Below are 17911 nucleotides of genomic sequence, written 5' to 3'. Positions count from 1 at the left end.
GCGGACTCTTTATTACATCTCAGCATTCAACAGCCACAGCTTCTCCCCCTCCTGTAGCCCAGCTGCTGCAAGCTGCCCATGAAGGGCTACCATATGGACTTCATCAGTCTCCCACTAGGGGGCAGCTCAGAGCAGTCACGATGCAGGAAGTTATGGGCTGCTTTCCAAGATGGCGTGAAGGCCATTGGCACAGCGGTAGCGGAGTTTGAGGGAGACTCTTGAGCCGTTCTGGAGCAGAGTCGTCTGTGTGCTTGGCTGGCATACTCACTCCTTTGACTCCCTTCTTCAGCTTGTCGTCGATAAACAGGGAGAGGTACTCGGGCGAGCGGGAGTTGAGGTTGAGGAAGTACTCAAAGTCTCCGGCGATGGTCTGCTTGAAGAGCCGGTCAGTGTTAAAGGATTCCTGTAGGAAGCGGTCGAATCGTGTCTTCAAGTCCAATAAACCCTGGAAATACAAGAATAGCAGAAGGTAGAGAGATGGAGAGAAAGAAAGGGACAGACAGATAGGGAGAGACAAATAGAGAGATGGGAGAAGAGAGGTAGAGACAGAGACAGAGAGAGGGGGGGAGAGAGTTTATGTCAATGAATCTCAACCAAGCAACAGCAGCGACGCTAATGTTCGCGCTTCATCTGTTAATATCGAAGATAAACTCCCCCAGACCCTGTCTATTGTGTAAGTGCCTTTTCTTTCATTGTGTAAATCAGCTTTCACTCTTTTTTTTATGTCAGTCTTATTTTTAGTTGAAGGTGAATACACTTTAAAAAACAGCACTATAATTGGCATGTTCAAATACTATTTGGCTCAGTGGTTCTCAAACTGTTGTATATCAAGGAGCCCTTAGCTGCCACAAACTAGACCAGGGAGGGATCCCAATTTGATACGATTCTTTTCCAGGCTTCCCCATCTGATTTTTGAGTTATGATGTTTGATTACAAAAATTGTATGAAACCCATTACCGAATCAGTCATATATTTTGTTACTTATGGTTGGAATTATAGTCAAAACTAATCATTTTGTTTCATTTTGGGAAACAATATCTTGTCTCTGTTCGTTCACAAATAAATCAATATTATGGATGTGGGATGTTTAATGGAAAAGCAAAAAAAACAGCATACAGCAACTTTAAATGCAATGCTGTAAAAGAAGAATTTCAAAATGAAGTTTCACACGTAAAGTGGTTGTGTGTGTGTGTGTGTGTGTGCATGTGTGTGTGCATGTGTGCGTGTGTGTGTGTGTGTGTGTGCATGTGTGCGTGTGTGTGTTTGTTTTTACCTGGATGTAGTCCACAGGGTTCTTTCCTTCGCCTTCCTCCGACACCAGGGCCTTGCCCTGCTCCCTCAGGTAGGCACTCATGCACTCACACATGGTCTTCAGTCCACTGGGCACGCGGCTGAACAGCTTATACATGCAGGCCAGGTCTGAGAGGAAGAGGAACAGGAGATACAGACACACAAAAGAGGTTTAACCGAGTGCTCAGTCTCAGAGTCTCACTTCTCTTCCCTATCAAAACAAGCGTATGGTGCCCTGGAGAAGTCGTCGGTGTGCCAGTGCCGTCCAGATCTAAAGCTGGCACACCTAGTCAGGGGCGACACTACAGACCCGGGCTGGAATTCCCTACAAACGCCCTTTTCCCAGGATAATTACTAAAAAATGTATTAGCATTTCTTATGGTTGTATAATTACCCTTGCTATGTTAAAATCTGATCGCTGAAATCTGTAGCTGCATGTTCAATGCTGCAGATGTTCAGTGAGTTTACCATTGCAGTTGCCACAACTCCAGGTTTACCATAGCTGTTATGCAACAGTTGTTCCATAATGTTATTGAGGAAACCATTGTAGCATTAAATGAAGAAAAATTTGAAGCTCGCCTCTACCACCTCATATCTAGAAACTTAAAATAAAATAATGGTTAAATCTTAAAATAGAACTTAAAATAAGTTTAGGTTGATCTGCTTTGGTTCTTGCACACTTTATATTCCACAGACACGGCGAAATGAACATTTCTGGCTTTGCTACTGGTGTGATAGAGGGCCTGGGTGGAGACAGGCATGATAATCACAGGCCCAGAAGGGATCCATTAAAGCCTCATCTTCATCTCTTATGCATAATCTTCATATGCTTTCCTCTTACAACCCAACTCATCATCTGTCCATCATGAAATTAACAATAAATGCATCATCCTAGATCTTCTGAAAAACTCACTCACTGAAATAATTTTCACTCCATCTTTCTACGCATGATACTGCAATCCGATGCCATTTTCTCACATGGTAGAACTCTCACCACACAGGTCTATGGGATGTAGCATTAGCAATGCCTTCTAAAACTGAATTCAAGTACGTACACTAAAATATAATAAATTGCCCTCATACATTCACATTCATGATGAAATGACAAAACTGGCAACACATGTGTTTCCTTAAACTTTGTCTTTTAGCCAACATCAGCAGTAGCGTTTGTCCGGGTGTGCACTGACCCTCCGTCTTGCCATTCTTCAGCATGTGGACCAGGCCGGAGTTCTCCATCTCCACGATAGTCTTCATGTGCTTGGAGATGAGCTCACGCTCCACCACCTTCACGATGGGCTCCTCTGTTGACTTGTCCAGGCAGTGCATCACCCGCTCGATCTCCTCGTTGATCCGCGCCTCCACCTTCTTGATGTAAACGCTGGCACTATTTTCGGCTAGGAACTTCTGACTTTCCATCTAACGAAAGAAAATATTATATAAATATAAATTTTGAATTACATTAAAATGTTAATTTTCTCAAAATCATATTTTCGTTATATTCCACATGATGGAGACGTTTAGATGAAAACATTTTGGGGATTGTACATCAACAGGACACTTCAAACAAACATATTCTTCTGAAATACATTGACTCATTCTTTGAAGGTGCAGGTTCGGGAGGTTGCAGCCAAAGGCTGGTAGCAATAACAGTTACTGATACACATGCAAATGACTGGTGCAAGTCCCTACAGGTTCACTGTGGTGAGGCCTTACCTGGAAGAACTCTGCAGACATTTCTAAAAAGGGGGCCTCAAAGTCCTCCTCGTACACAGACCGGCCCTCCAGACTGAGGATCACTTGCATCAGGCATGCATTACGAATAGCTCCCCTGAAAGGGCACGGACACAAAAGGGTACAGGAAGTCAGCCGCAGAGGATAGACAGCCAGCAAGCATATCACACACAATCATCAACCAGTAAGCAAAGAGGATCAAAGACCTTTTCTATACACATACACTAACAAACAAGTTTAATATTTAAATGTTATGTAATGCTTTTTTATATGACTTGTTAAAGAGATCCATATAGATGAAGAGATCCATATTCAAAATACAAAGGACAAAACACACACTCGCTTTTTCTTCAGCCGAATGTTCATAAAAATATGCTTGATTGAAACCCAGCTATTGACTCCTACAAAAATCCACACACACACACACACACACACACACACCTGTCGACCACCTCCCCCTTCCTCTCACGGGCGATCATGTCAAGGAGCGTTTGTCTCAGGTGGTCTCGGATGCAGCCGTAGCGCACCACCTGGTCCCTGAATATGATGAGGCCTAGGTTGTACACATTCTCCACATTATTCTGCTGGACATACACCCGATCCTGCATTCCCCAGAGAACGAAGAGAGAGGAGAGGAGAGAGACAGAGAGAGATTTTAAAAGAAAGAGATAAACATAGCGAGACAGAGAAAGGAGGGAAACAAAAGGTTAGACAGTGTTTTAAAACTCTCTGCACCCTGAGAAAGAGTTTCAGCACACTCACCCAGAGATGCTAAACTGGTTTGAAATATTCCAACACATATTCCAGTATTCTCTGTCATAAGTTGAGAAAAGTGCTGATCAGCACTTGTGCATGGTGAAGATGGTCTATGAAAAAACAATCTGAGATCTAATCAATGACACATGCTGTCAAAAACAATGAGTCATACAGACTTCAGCTCACACCACAGAGCCATCCAGGCGTGATGCCTAATCCCCCCAAAACAAAACACACACACAAACACTTCACAGCCTGGTCATTTAAGGGTTAGTGTTGTTTATTAGAATGCTGTGGCTGCTGATAAGTATTCCTGTCCAACACTGCAGAGATCAGCTGGCCATGCAAGGTTAACACACAGCATGAAATCCACAGGGTCTTGTGCAAGACTGAGTGAGTGAGTGTGTGAGTTAGTGTGAGTGTGAGTGTGTGTGTGAGAGGGGGGGGGGGGGGGGGGGGGGACGGTGTGTGTGTGTGTGTGTGTGTGTGTGTGTGGGGGGGTTCAGTTGAGAAACACTGGGAGCAGCCCAAGGTGAAGAGTGCAGTGCAACAAAAGCTCTCACATGAGAGAGTGCCTGCAGCTCTATGGCCGCTGAGTCACTGCTGACCACCAAAACCGTCTCTACATCCCCACCACCCTTACACCACCCCACCACCTTACGCCTCCCTTGAACCACCCTTACACCGCCCTTACACCACCCCTACACCACCCGCACCAACCCTACACCCCCACCATCACTGTTATACCCCCACAAACAACCCCAAACAACCCCAAACCCAACCCTTTTCAAAGGAGCCGAAACCAAACCGCTGACGACCACTTACTTCTGCTCCACTACATCCCTACCGCCCCATAAGCTACCCTAGCCCCACCTACTTCACAGGCACCGAAACCGCTAAGTCACTGCTTACCCCAAAAACCAGCCCTATAGCCCCACAAGCTACCCAAACTCAAACCTACCCCCACCCTCTTCACAGGAGCCCAAACAAAACACACTTTATTGACATCTTTGTGTTGTCCTTTGCTGTAGACTGACTGAAACACCAACCATATACATGAGGATGTCTCGTATCATGACCATAGCTGTCTGGTGGTCGTTCCACGCCTGGTTTAACGTCTGGAGGAAGTTGTTGTTTAAGGAGTTCAGGACATCTTCTCGTACCTGGAGGGTGGGGAAGGGGTGTAGGGGAAGGAGACAAAACAACATGTTACTGTGGCAGGTAAGGACATTTGGCCCCACCCAGTCTGTCATGATTACCTCACCGCTCAATCATTCCCCTAGGGAACACGAGGGCTGGGTTTGCCTGTGGCGATGGCTGGTATAATTGGCCACGGAGACAGGTGACTGAGACGGAGCAATTAAAGCGCTTTTAAGAGACAATGGCACTTTATTGCTGACGAAAGTAGACCCAGGTGACAGTACATGGCTTATTGAAAATTCAGGTCTGACAAATGTTTGCAGTATTACAAGCACACCCAGGGTCCCCCGTCAGATAAACAGCCGAATTTGTGAGTGGGTATCAGTCCAGATGTCTTTTTCCTGACCTGGATCGCATGCTGTTGGGCCAAACGCTACTAGGTACAGTGCCCTCCACAAATATTGGCACCCCTAGTGAATATGAGCTAAACAGGCTATAAAAAAATATGTCTTTGCTGTTAAACCTCTTGGATTTTCACTCAAAATATTCACAAAATTCTTACTTTTTCATTGAAGTAAAATTATTGAAAGAAATAAAAAACTGTTGACATTAAATAAATATTTTTCCCCAAAACATGTGTGCCACAATTATTGGCACCCCTAGAAAAATCTTTAATAAAAATCTAAGTGAAGTATATTTCCAGTCATATTTTACATTTTTATGTTCACCTGTTTGATAAGGAACTCTTACGAGGTCAACTATGACTTATTGTTCCACTTGCGTACAAATATAAGGTGACACAGGCCAAATTCCATTAGTCCTTCATCACTATGGGAAAGACCCAAATAACACAGTGACGATGTGCGACGAAAAGTTGTTGAGCTGCATAAATCAAGAAATGGAGACAAGAAAATCTCTAAACAGTTGAAAATACCCATTTCCACTATCATGGAAATAATTAGGAAGTTTAAAGCGACAGGAGATGTTATGAATCAGCCTGGAAGAGGACGTGTCTGTACATTGACCCCACTCACCGTGAGTGGGATGGTTCTACTGGCAAAATAATCTCCAAGGATCACAGCTGGAGAATTGTAGAGGTTAGTTGAGTCTTGGGGTCAGAAAGTCTCCAAAACTACCATCAGCACTACCTACATCACCACAAGTTGTTTCGGAGGGTTGCCAGAAAAAAAGCCTCTGCTGTCAATCAACAACAAACTAAAGCGCCTACAGTTTGCCAAATGTAAGTCAGACTTTCAATGGGACCGATTTATATGGTCAGATGAGACCAAAAGCAAGCTTTTTGGCAACAATAATTATTTTTTTTATAGCCTGTTTAGCTCATATTCACTAGGGGTGCCAATAGATGTGGAGGGCACTGTAGGTAAAAAAAAAGCAGTTCCTCCAGCTAAACAAGTCAGCCTCTAATTCTGTCCAGTTTCCTTGACAGGCTCTGTAAATGTATTGTGGAAACTTGAGAGAGCTTTTTAGATGATTGAACACAAAGGACTAACTACACTAAACAGACGGGGATATGTTAACTCTCTCAGTCACTACAGTAACTAAAATGCGAGACATCTTGGTTACATACGTACACTCGTGCTTTCTTTTAAGCCCTTCAGAGCTGGTGCGAGAGAGGGACCTACTTTGTTGATGAGGTGCTCAGTGACGACCTCTCGCAGTCCCGTGTACAGCTTCTCGCCATGTTTGTGCAGCACCATGGTGTAGGCGTTCCGGTAGAGCTCCTCGAAGCTCAGACCACTGTTGTTCTTCCTCTGGATCTCCTGGATGGCATTCTTCAGGAGGTCCCAGATGTTGTTGACATACTTTTCATCCATAGTCATCTACACACACGAGAGGAGCACACAACTTAAACCATGGGGGGGGGGGGGGGGGGCTTTGCAATATTACCTTCTTTTCTTTCATTGCAGCAGTTTCTTTAAATTAAAATAGAAAATGCATAAACAAGGTGCATAAACAAGCAGTTGAAAAGGATCTTATCATTATGCCTTTAAAATCACATTATAATACAAATCCAGGAGCTCTGAAATATCAACACAAAAATATTTAGAACACACTCATGTCTTAAAACTGATTAACCATAAAAAAAAGGAAAAGAAAAATAACCTCCTTCACTGTGAAACGGCTGTGAGGTGCACGCCAGGCCATTTCCCCTCTTTTCTGTCGACAGTACAGGTGAGCTACAACTTGTGTTTAGCTACCATCATTGTTACATCATCATGACTACAAGCAAAGGCAATGTGCTTGTCTGGAAAAGCTGTTGAATGTCTCTGCAATCTCCAGACTTGTATGTCAAACAACCTTTATAGACCCCCATGGAAAGGGCACTGTTATTTACAGAAAGTACAGCCAGGCTATGGACTGACCAGGTTTGCTCGAGCTCTCTGTGCATGCCAGTGAAACAGCTTGCTCAAGAGAGACTGGCACATTTCGACCTTGTGAAGTGCACAGGCTAAGAAGAGGCCAATGCACAGACTGGCACAGAGCACTAGCTAGTGTTAGCCTACTTTCAATTCAGTTGATAGCAAATTGCTGTGGCACTGGCCTATTTAAAAAGGACAGCCTAATTTGGGCACGTAGTTCAAATGTGCGCAGGTTAATTCACCACTTAAAAAATGAAGGGTTTATCCAAAGGGTTTATCGGAACTCCTTCCCACTCCAACACCGCTGCAACCAGCTTAAGGGGAAAAGTACACATCATACACCGCTGAATATGTGGGGGAATGTCAGGGCAATGACATGGAAAACAAGCTAAGAAGACCAACAATAACGTAGCACTAAAATAGAGGTATAAATAGAGGTATTTAACCAAATCCTATACAAGAGATACCTAAACCTAAAACTCAAAACAATTGTTATGATGACAACCAAACAGGGGTCAAAGTCCGAGTAAAAAGAGATAAAACCATTGCCTTTATGTGTCAATAACAGTGGCCTTTATGTGTCAATAACATAACAGTATACAGCCAACTATCTGAGTATGGGTCAAGTGACTTCCCGGGTCACTTCCCTAGAAGAACCATAGATAAATGGTTTCACAACAGTTATTACTAGGACTAGTCTACACACACATACAACACATACTTTGGATGCAGTGATACATGGTATATTGTCGAACCGTCCGGTACACCCCCTCTGGTTCAATACAGACATGAATCGTGGTATGATAAGCCTGTCAATTTCCTATCATTTTCAAAACTTGCATACTGCGCTGCTGACTACACGCACGTTGTACATTCAGACCCACAGAATATCTCTGGAGCCTGTCAGAGTCTGCCTGGAGCCTAACACGCCCTGTATGCAAATAGGAGCTGGAGAAGAGAGGGGAAACAAACTTGACCGTGGTAAACGCTAGCTAAACAGAGAGAAGCAATTTTGGAGAGGAACTGTGTCTTTCAAATCCACTGTGAAGGAACATTGTGGATTCAGTGTTCAATACGATGACTGTAAACAAACAAAGTAGAGTCTGCCTGCAATGCTGCACGCAGGATTTTGTCACCTTATTAATTATGAACTGCGTTACAATACCCCCTTCCAGCACACATTTCAGCAGTAAAGCTTTATAAAAAACATCACAGAGAGAAATTGAAAATGAATTGACTCAGACACCCTATATAGCTCCCTCCGCTTATAGTTGGACCTCCAAGGCAAGTGAAAGCTACCTCATTGTAGTAGAGACAGAAACCAGGCCTAGTCAGTCATGCTGCCATTTTTCTAAATCGCTTTCTTTGTCTAGAGGCAAAATAAACAGTTTATTGTTTAAAGGTTAATATTATTCATTCTGAAATATAAAGATACCAAAACCGTACAGTTACCGTAGGAAATAAAAACATGATAGATACTGAACCGTGGGCCCACTGTACCATTGCATCCATAACATGCATTACACATCCCTTCTGACAGAAGACGGCAATCCATCATCCATGTTTACACTTTATACTGACAAGCTAGAATTGTATTTCTCTCCTTTTATATCACATTACTAATGCCTGTATTTATACTGATAAAATGGCCATATTGCCTACTGTTAATTATTTACCTAAAAGTATTCTTATCTGTTTCCCAAATTGATGCCAACTAACAAAAAAATTCTCTCTCCCTTATAGCATGATTCAATTGCTGATGGATGTTGAAACATTTCTCCTCACCACCACTACTTCTCGCATAATGACAGCCAAACTCTACCCACTCACTCTGTCTTATCTTCTCTCCTAGTCTGGACTATCTTCACTATGGGATGCTGCTGTAGTCTCTTCACCCGATCTACCTGTAGAAACCCTCAGTCCACTGCACCATTTGCCACCGTACTGCCTTACACTTACTTAACCTAATATAGTTAGACCTGTAGCATTTATATGCAATATTATTACCACCACCGGCATGTTTTTCTGTTCCTACCCTCCTTACCCCTGTAACAGTAACCCTATAAGCACAGTGTATACCCACTTAGCTGTTTTTGTATGCATCATGTATACACCACCTGATGTCTGTATACATATAATGTACATCTACCAAATGCATGCTGTGTACAAAATTTGTTGTTTCCCTTCCCCTTCTGCCACACAACCCTCCCCCATCCCCCTTTCCTATCTGGACCCGGCTGACCTCACGCAGATGGGTCCCCCTTATGTGCCGCGGTTCTGCAAAAGGTTCCTTCCTGACTTAAAGGGAGTTTTCCCTTGCCACTGTTGCCATTGTGCTTGTACTTAGGAGGTCCAGGCTCTGAGTTGTATTGTTATGGCACTATATAATTAAAATTAATTGAATTGAATTGTTGTTTGAAGATGATGAACACTACAACCATTTACTTGCATTTACTCAGATTTGTTTACTCTTACAAGAGTGACTGTTTAACTTAATCACATGAATTTGAGGTCTGAATAGTTAGACCTGTGTATTTCTAATCCCATCAGTACTAGAAAAACAAGCCACTACCACCTGTACATGCATGCAAGATGCTACTGACAAATATCACTGTAGAGTAACACATGTTACACACACATAAATACAGAGGAACACATCAGAGAAGCAGCTTACTAGATTTGAGACTTCACAACCTAGTGGGCCTTGGTAGTGTACTGTAGTATCTACAGGCCTACTACAGCTCTACAGATTTACATACAGATCTATTTCATGAAACACTAGACAGCAGCTGCAGGAAGTGCCTCTGAACTCTCCTGTTAACCCAGGTAAGCAGTTTATTTGAACTTCACTAGACACCAGTCACCCAGGCCTGAAGCCTCCAAGTGCAAACAGCCTGCAAAAATATTGGATGAAGTGGAGGCAAACAGCAGTTTATGTTGCTGAACTCTCATCCCCCTTCACCAGAGAAAAAAAAACGGTGGCTCCTCAATGTTGTCAAGCCTGTTCATTCATGACAAGTTTGTGGCGCGCTGATTGCATGCAGACAGGATTGTTTTTGTTTGAAAAAGGAACCAGTTGATCACAGGCGAAACCTCCGCCTGCAGCAATGCACACATTCACAAGCGCAAACACAGAGGCAGGGTGCAGGAACGTACTAGAAAGGCCACTTGTGGAAATCTCCAGAAGGCAGGCAGGCTCTGGAACTCTGAAATGTGAAGTCTGAAAAAAAGATGCCGCGCGCCACCAGCAGTGTCCACAGTCGCCACGGAGATCTGAGTCACCAAGACTCTAACTCAATGATGTGTGCAGGGCTGCAGCGAGTTGGCTGGACACACCTCATACTGTGTGCAGCACAGCTGCCTCAGTTGTTGCAAGTCTAAAATATCCTACTGAACACTTGGGAGTCTGTATTTCTCATTTTGGTCTTGTTGTCAAAATGCTTTTAAAGCTTTGAGTTTTTGTCCTATAAACATAAAAAAAAACTTGAATCTTTTACTTGTTAAATTGTACAATAACTTGTATACAGTTTGAAACTAAAAAAGAAATTAACACTTTATAAGGAGAATAAAACTAAAAGCTTGCACATTTCAGACTCTCGGTGAGGTTACAGCTCCTAATGACCCGCCCATTAGCAAATGAGGGCTATGATATGGGAATGGTAATTTGGCAATTACTATTGGGTCATGACACGGCAAGAAAAACCTGTGGGGGGTAGAGGGCCACAAAGACAGTCCAGGGCCATTATGTAATTGCCATTGTCTTTGTCCCAAGTGTCCGAAGTGTGTTTACACCTAACTCATCAATATTCATTGTGTAGGGACATAAGTTTAGGAGAAGAATCACCTAAAATTACACCTATGTTTACAAGGTTCAAAAGTTATGGCCCTTTACAATGTGTTTTTGTAAAAAGTCTGAGCACTTCTAAAAGTAGGTTTTTGAAATGGTATGTTTACATTTGATTTAAATAAAGAACACAGAAAAAGAAAATGTCAAAAAGGAAGAGTGCATCCGCTAAAATAACTTAGGGGGAAAAATGTCCTTGGGCATGCCTGATAAGGGCCATATCTGGGCTGGATGCCGCGACACCGGACTGCTATATGAAAGAACAAAGTGGGGCATCAATCAGTCGCCTCCGTTTTGGTCAGTATAAACAAGCGAAGGTGGCATAAAGAGGGGTCTTCTTAACGTGATTATCTTGGGATCGCAGTCTAAAAAGGACATGTGTTTGAGGGTGACCCTGCAGCAGTGAACCAGTATGCACCATATGTGTGCATTAATGTGTAAATTCAAACAACATTTAAACTTGACAGTGAAAGAGTGACAGAGAAGGCAAAGGGAACATCTGGCAACAGTGTTGTAGGTCCTGAAATGCAATGCCAGCCTTGTGTCTTTTTGTGCTTACATAAAATTGGTAACATGAATATACAGATTTGATTCACTGCAACTAAAAAGTGGACGAAGCAATGGTCATCAATTTCAAAGCATCGATTTGATCAAAATCTTCAAACTAAAACACACCCAGATAGCAAGTCAAGACCAGGTGCTCTACAAGAACTAGGCTATTCAGTGATGTAGTTAACCTAATGGTCACAATGGGCACCAATCCAACTGCTCAATTTAGCTTGTGAAGAAACACAAACAACAACAACCAGATTAAAAGTTAAGCAACCTATTGAAAGAATGGAGGAAAATGCCTGCTTTAAGCACCAATCCTGCAGAACCTTATATAAACCGTATTATCCAAATAATTTACTTTCACAAGATAAATACACCTCCAATGATCTTCTCTGAACAATGTTATGTCAGTCTGGTGAGAAAAGACCGTGTTAGCCTGCTGGCAAATTTCACCTTTATATCTAATAATAGTTGTGTTCCCTTACTTTAGATAACATTACATTGTTAAATAACAGTTACATCTGCAAGGTAGCCGCCTAGATACTGAATTGCTAAAGCTAGCTGGCTAGCTAGCTAGCTGACGTTAGATGATCACAAACCGAAACGTTAACAACCACACAAAAAGTTGACAAATTTGTCCAGCCAACTCGTCTGGATGATCTTCATGTGTATAGCACTGTCAACTAACATATACGAAAAGATAAAGTTCGCAAGTTGTCGGACAAGCAACTCAGCTAGCCAATGCTACCAGGAAGCATGACTCGGGGCATGTTTCATTATGGCTCGATCAGCTAACGGGGTAGCTAAATCAATCCTCACGTCTGGTATCCATTGGTTGATATACGGCTCTAACCTTATCTTCTGGCGACCCGGTCAGTTAAGACTAGGACAACCTTGTCAGATACATAGGAAGGTAGCTGAGAAGGCAGTGTCACTGAACAAATACAACTTCAGTGAACTCAACTCGCTAGCTCACGCTAGTTCATCTGTGTGTGCCAGCTGCTGCTACACAACCAGTTAAGAGCCAAATAGCCAGTTGTTCAAGAAAAATACAACTGCACGTTAACGGCCTCAGTCACTGGTTAGCAACGTTTTTGATGATTGTTTTGAAAACTAGTTAGTCTATCAGCTGACATTTTGCAGCTTCCCGGTTGACTTTATTTTTATTAAATCAAACAGCCAAACTAGCCAGTTAGCTTGCTAGCAGGCAGTCGTCCCCATCATCACACAATCAACATAGCTAGTTAGCTGTCCCAGTTACCTAACGACACCTCCACAACAATTAGTTTGGAGCTCTTCTGGCCTTCACTGAAACAATTAAACGAAATCCCCAAAGCCTGTCTCGTCGGTCGTGCCACTAAATAAGTTGTTCGGGACACTACTTACTGGAAAGGCTCTTATCCTCATCTTGGGGTCCTTCTTGTTGGTTTTGGTCAGGTTGGACATGTTGGACATGTTAGTGATTGCGTCGTCCCTGTTTAATCATGAAAACCTATTTTGGGCTAGTAAATGGGCACAATCAAATGGTCAACAAATATTTCCCCAAGACCTATGTCCGGGGTCTATCTCCCACTCTCTGTGTTGTTGTTGTCACTGCTCCACCTGCTGCCACTCTCTGCTCAACCAGTCTCGATTCTCTCTACTCAATGATGGCGGACCAGCGGTTCTCAGAGAACGCAGCGGTCTCCTGATAATCACGCGAGATCAGCCATGGTTGTAGCAGGGAGAGGGGGAGAGAGAGAGAGAGAGAGAGAGAGAGAGAGAGAGAGTAGAATAAAGAAAAATACAACTGAATAGGCCCTACACAGGTCTGAACACACGGAGCGTACAGCACCTTTCTCTGACCATCAAGACCAAGATACAGGGCAACATAAAACTGGGTAAGGGTTTGAGTAAGGGCATCTGGGCTCAGAGGGCCACGGAGAAACAGTTAATAAAGTGTTTTATTCATTATTATTATTCATTAGATATGCAGTGCCCTGTACCACCTTGGAACATCTTACCATGACATCCTGAGGTGAAAGTTCAGAAGCTCCACAGAGGATGATTGCAAATCAGTAGATAGAAGGGTAGGTAGTAACCCAGTAACCCAAATATCATTCAAGATTTGGGTACAGATGTTGCAGCCTTAAGAGAGGAAAGAGTTTGAGCCACTGGAGTCTCCTGGGTTACCAAAATGTCATCACAAACAAACCAACCATTGACTAACTTGCACAGAGGCAGTCGTTCCTCCCTGGTTGCCATAGGCTCCATCACACGGTAAATCGTCTCCTATGTCTGGTGTAAATTAGCTATAGCCTATAGTCTTACATGGCACAAGGTGGGAACAAAGATTGTACGTTCCCACCAAAAAATAATGGTAATAATACATTTGGCTCAATAAGAATCTTTATTGCATGTATTTTGTATGAATTTTGTATCACTTTTTTCGTTGGCAGAATATAAACAATGTAATAATAGTCTAGTAGGAACAATAAATGATAATGTTCTGCAGGGTCCCTATGTGCATAATATCAATAACGATTCTTTTGTTTTAGGTATTTGAATGCATTTGCTTACATTTTTAAAACTATCTCCAAAATGGTCAAATACAATTTAAATTCCAGTGTAGTTATGATGGCGTAAAGCCTGATCTTACTTTAGAAACATTAGAGACTGTGTGATCTCAAGTGCTCATGGCTTAGCATAGGCAACTACAAAACAGTATAGATTATCCAGTTGGAATAGTTTTTGTGTGAGCATTTGAAATAATGACACAAACAACAACTGTTACTAGACCATCTGTATAAAGGTTATTCAAATTATGTTTATTGCTATCATATTTATGTCTTCTTTTTACAGTCCAGAAGCAAATGCTGACAAACTTCTCCCTTAAATATTTTAGTACTGGATGTATATGGCTGTAATAACATTATTATCCAGCAGATGGCGGTTTGTCTCATCTTTCTTTCACACAAAGCATCCCCTTATCTCACCGTGACTACACCTCAAGTCCAAGAGGTTCGAGCTGAGGTCATATGATATATATTACTTGGCTGCGGTGTTTGTTTCTGGGTCTTTTTTAAACACTGCCCTCCTTAAACTAAATTTATTACAGCTTAAAAAGGAAAACAATATCACAAACACACATTTCTAACAATCTGTAGCACCAGAAATGTTATTGGGGCATGCATCAGCACATTCCAGAACAGTGATACAACAGACAAAGAGCTGACTTGCAAAAAAAACACTGCTCTGGTGTCATGTTTCCTGCAGTGAAGTCATAGCGTATTTCAGATTAGGTGGAAGCAATAACGGGGTCAAAATGATGACTTGGGGGAGCCGGAGCGGGAGTGGGGACTAGGGACTAGATATGGCCTACGACTTTATGACACCCCACAGAGAGTCGCACCTTCTCCATTGAAAGCTAGATAACAGGGATGTCAAGCCACTGGAAATGTGAGGAGCAGCTGTTTCTTCAATCTGATATGTCCTGAGGGGTGTTTCAGTGCGGTCTATTCAAGATGCTCCCACTTACTTGTCAGTCCCTGGATATTTTTAGAGGAGGTCATCATCATAGCTAGTTGTTTACATAAATGGCTGAATAACCTCGTTCATTTGCACAAGTGCATCATTTAAAATGTATTCTCAATATAAAACAAAATATACATTTGGATATTTAACTTGTGCCTATTTAATCCAAGTTAGACAACACCAAACTGATTGCAAAGGCCACCAGTCAAAGTGTGACATGGGTAGACATCTGGATCGAATCATATTTTTGAATGCAGAGAGTATATTACACTGTCCATGTCCAAGGCAGTGCATGTTTACCATTACAGCACTTTATGGGAAAATGAATTAAGGGGGCAGGTATGATAACCTCCTGGCTACCCATTTAGCTACAGACAAGAAGGGCAGAATTCAATATTGCTAATAAAATCTATAAATAGTGTCTTGGCTGTTTCTCAGACTGCTGAGGTTACAACCAATTAAGTACCAGCCCTTAGGGAATAAACTAAGCCTGATCAATTTCAATCTCAAGTTGCCTTGGGCCTTTCATACGGTTTTGTACCCTAAGGCAAATGTATTTGTATAACATACCACAGTATGGAATACGTAACCAAAGGTGTTTCATGTACAAAATATTGCACTAGACAAGACATTAGAAATCACTGATGAAAGTCAGTGGAGACCAGCTACACTTACCCTGTTATTCTTACTGTGTATTGTTTCTGTGCAAACCAAATATTGAGAAAATAAGAATTATTGAGGCTTCCGTTTAAATAAGAATATTTTCTGGAGTTGTCCAAATCACTCTGCACTTAAATGTTCTTTTAAAAAATTGCTGTATGGGTTGCCATGTATAGTAAGCATTAAAACAGTGGTCCTTCGTTGTCTCTTTGGCTTTGAAGCAAACCAATCACCAGAATCCAGAACCTAGAGCTCTTCTGGAGAAATATGGAGAACTGTAGGTTTTTTTGTGTATGTGTGTCTTCTGAATCTTCATTACACGTCTATGGCTCTGTTCAACAGAACTGTGTTTTTTTTTGTTTTTTTTAAATCCCCTTCAGTCACTCCAAACCCATTCATGCACACCTGCATCAGGTCCTCTGTGTCTTATGCTTAAGTCCCCATACAGCTGTCTGGCGAATAGGTCTGATGTAACCTAGCATGACCTTGCAGCATTCCTCTCTGTAGTTTTCCACTTGATTGCTTTGCTACTCTCATACTATGCATCACACAAATGACTACATAAAAATGAAAATGTAGATGTAAACGTTTATTTAGATGCAAATGCATACCACCAAAACACTTTAGTGGGACCTCAAGTGGCAAGGTCTTCAAAAAGGCCAACCTGCACATATGACAAGTAGAAGTATTCTGCTGCAGTAAAACACTTGTCTGATCCAGTTATCTGACAACTGTGTAAAGCAAGGTAGATGCGTGTTTTTTTTCTTACTTGTTTGGTCCTCTCCGAGTAGTGCAAATTCTTTGTGTGTGTGTGTGTGTTTGTGTCTGTCTGTCTGTTAAGGGCCAGCTCAGCTCATGCTTCACATACCAGAGACACTCATTATGCTGGGGTGATGATATGGGTGATGTCACATCTGTGAAAAGCTTGTCAACGGATGGTTATCACCTCCACACAGGTTAAGCCCACTCTCTCTGTGTGGCTGGTGACCCCAATTGCGGCAAAACGCTGAATCTGACCAAGATCTGACCCAAGCTAAGCTTCTAACTGAAGGAGTATGAGATGGAGAGGTATGTATAACACTACTCGTCTTCTCTGGACATCACCTTCTTTTTCTTGCCCCTTATAACCTTCACTGCCCACATTTGTTTTCCTTTTTAATTCATCTCCCCATCCACCCTCTCTTCCCCTCAGCACAGTAATCCAATAATGAGATAATGTTGCTCCTTGACAAATGGTTTGTTGACTTTGCTGCAAGGCCTTGAGATTTGGGTGGGGCCCCCCACAAGGTTATTTGTGGACGACGGTGTTAAGTGATTGGCTGAGAGGCCGTAGAATAGTATCGGACTCCCGTGGGCAACTTGTTTGGCCGTCTCCGCTGGGACTCTGTTACAGCCCAGCGTTTTGGAGTGGGTGGAACGTCTGTCCTTAGAACAGATCAGAATCAGATCTGGGCCAAATCAGTTCCACAATTAGCTGCAGTATAGGTCTGCTGTCTTCTGGAATATTCTGGGAAATGAGTCAAGTCCTGGTGGTATTATTTTGTTGTAGACATGGTAGAGCATATATCAGGTATTTGTACACCTTGGTAGTTATACACCTACGATAAATACTGCAGCATAATTACATCTCTATTTGAGACTGAGCATATCTGTAATTATTTCTCAGTGCCTCATGGGCTAAGTCTGAACATTGGTGTTGGCAGTGTGGTGTGTGCATGTGGGAGTGACATTGACATTCACTCTTAGTTGTTTCCTATTGTTCCTACAGAGCATCTGAACAGTAACTACGGTGTAACTGCATGCTCTGAATAGTTTTGCCACGTTCCTCCATTGTTTGTACAGTCCCCACCTGACCTTTTTTTTGCTCTAACCTGATTCCATATGTTGAAGATCTTTGCCCTTAAAGCACACTATGATTTTGGTTCGAAGAAATGAAGTCCTTCTAGACCTGCAATAATAACATTTCCAAATAATAACTATTTCCTAATAGCTCACAGTTGATCCTATGTCTTCTGAGCATGTTGATACTTAGGGCCTGATTTAC

The 17911-nt window shown here is 42.3% G+C and overlaps 1 protein-coding gene across 1 annotated transcript in view; it reads right to left on the bottom strand.

The window, feature by feature from the left end:
- The window catches only part of LOC308364248 (cullin-3-like), a 19181-nt gene extending 5847 nt beyond the window's left edge, over positions 1-13334 (bottom strand). Inside the window, exons 1-8 of the mRNA XM_080837292.1 lie at positions 13081-13334; positions 6561-6758; positions 4827-4940; positions 3463-3623; positions 3004-3118; positions 2478-2706; positions 1274-1419; positions 269-445 (exon numbers count right to left, since the gene is read on the bottom strand). Coding sequence (XP_080693418.1) covers positions 269-445; positions 1274-1419; positions 2478-2706; positions 3004-3118; positions 3463-3623; positions 4827-4940; positions 6561-6758; positions 13081-13149 — 1209 coding nt within the window. The 5' untranslated portion in view covers positions 13150-13334. The remainder of the gene's footprint in view (positions 1-268; positions 446-1273; positions 1420-2477; positions 2707-3003; positions 3119-3462; positions 3624-4826; positions 4941-6560; positions 6759-13080) is intronic.
- Positions 13335-17911: the final 4577 nt, after the last annotated feature.

The sequence above is a fragment of the Sprattus sprattus genome, assembly GCF_963457725.1.
Source record: "Sprattus sprattus genome assembly, chromosome: 4".
NCBI lineage: Eukaryota > Metazoa > Chordata > Actinopteri > Clupeiformes > Clupeidae > Sprattus > Sprattus sprattus.
This window is presented reverse-complemented; position numbering and strand designations above follow the sequence as displayed.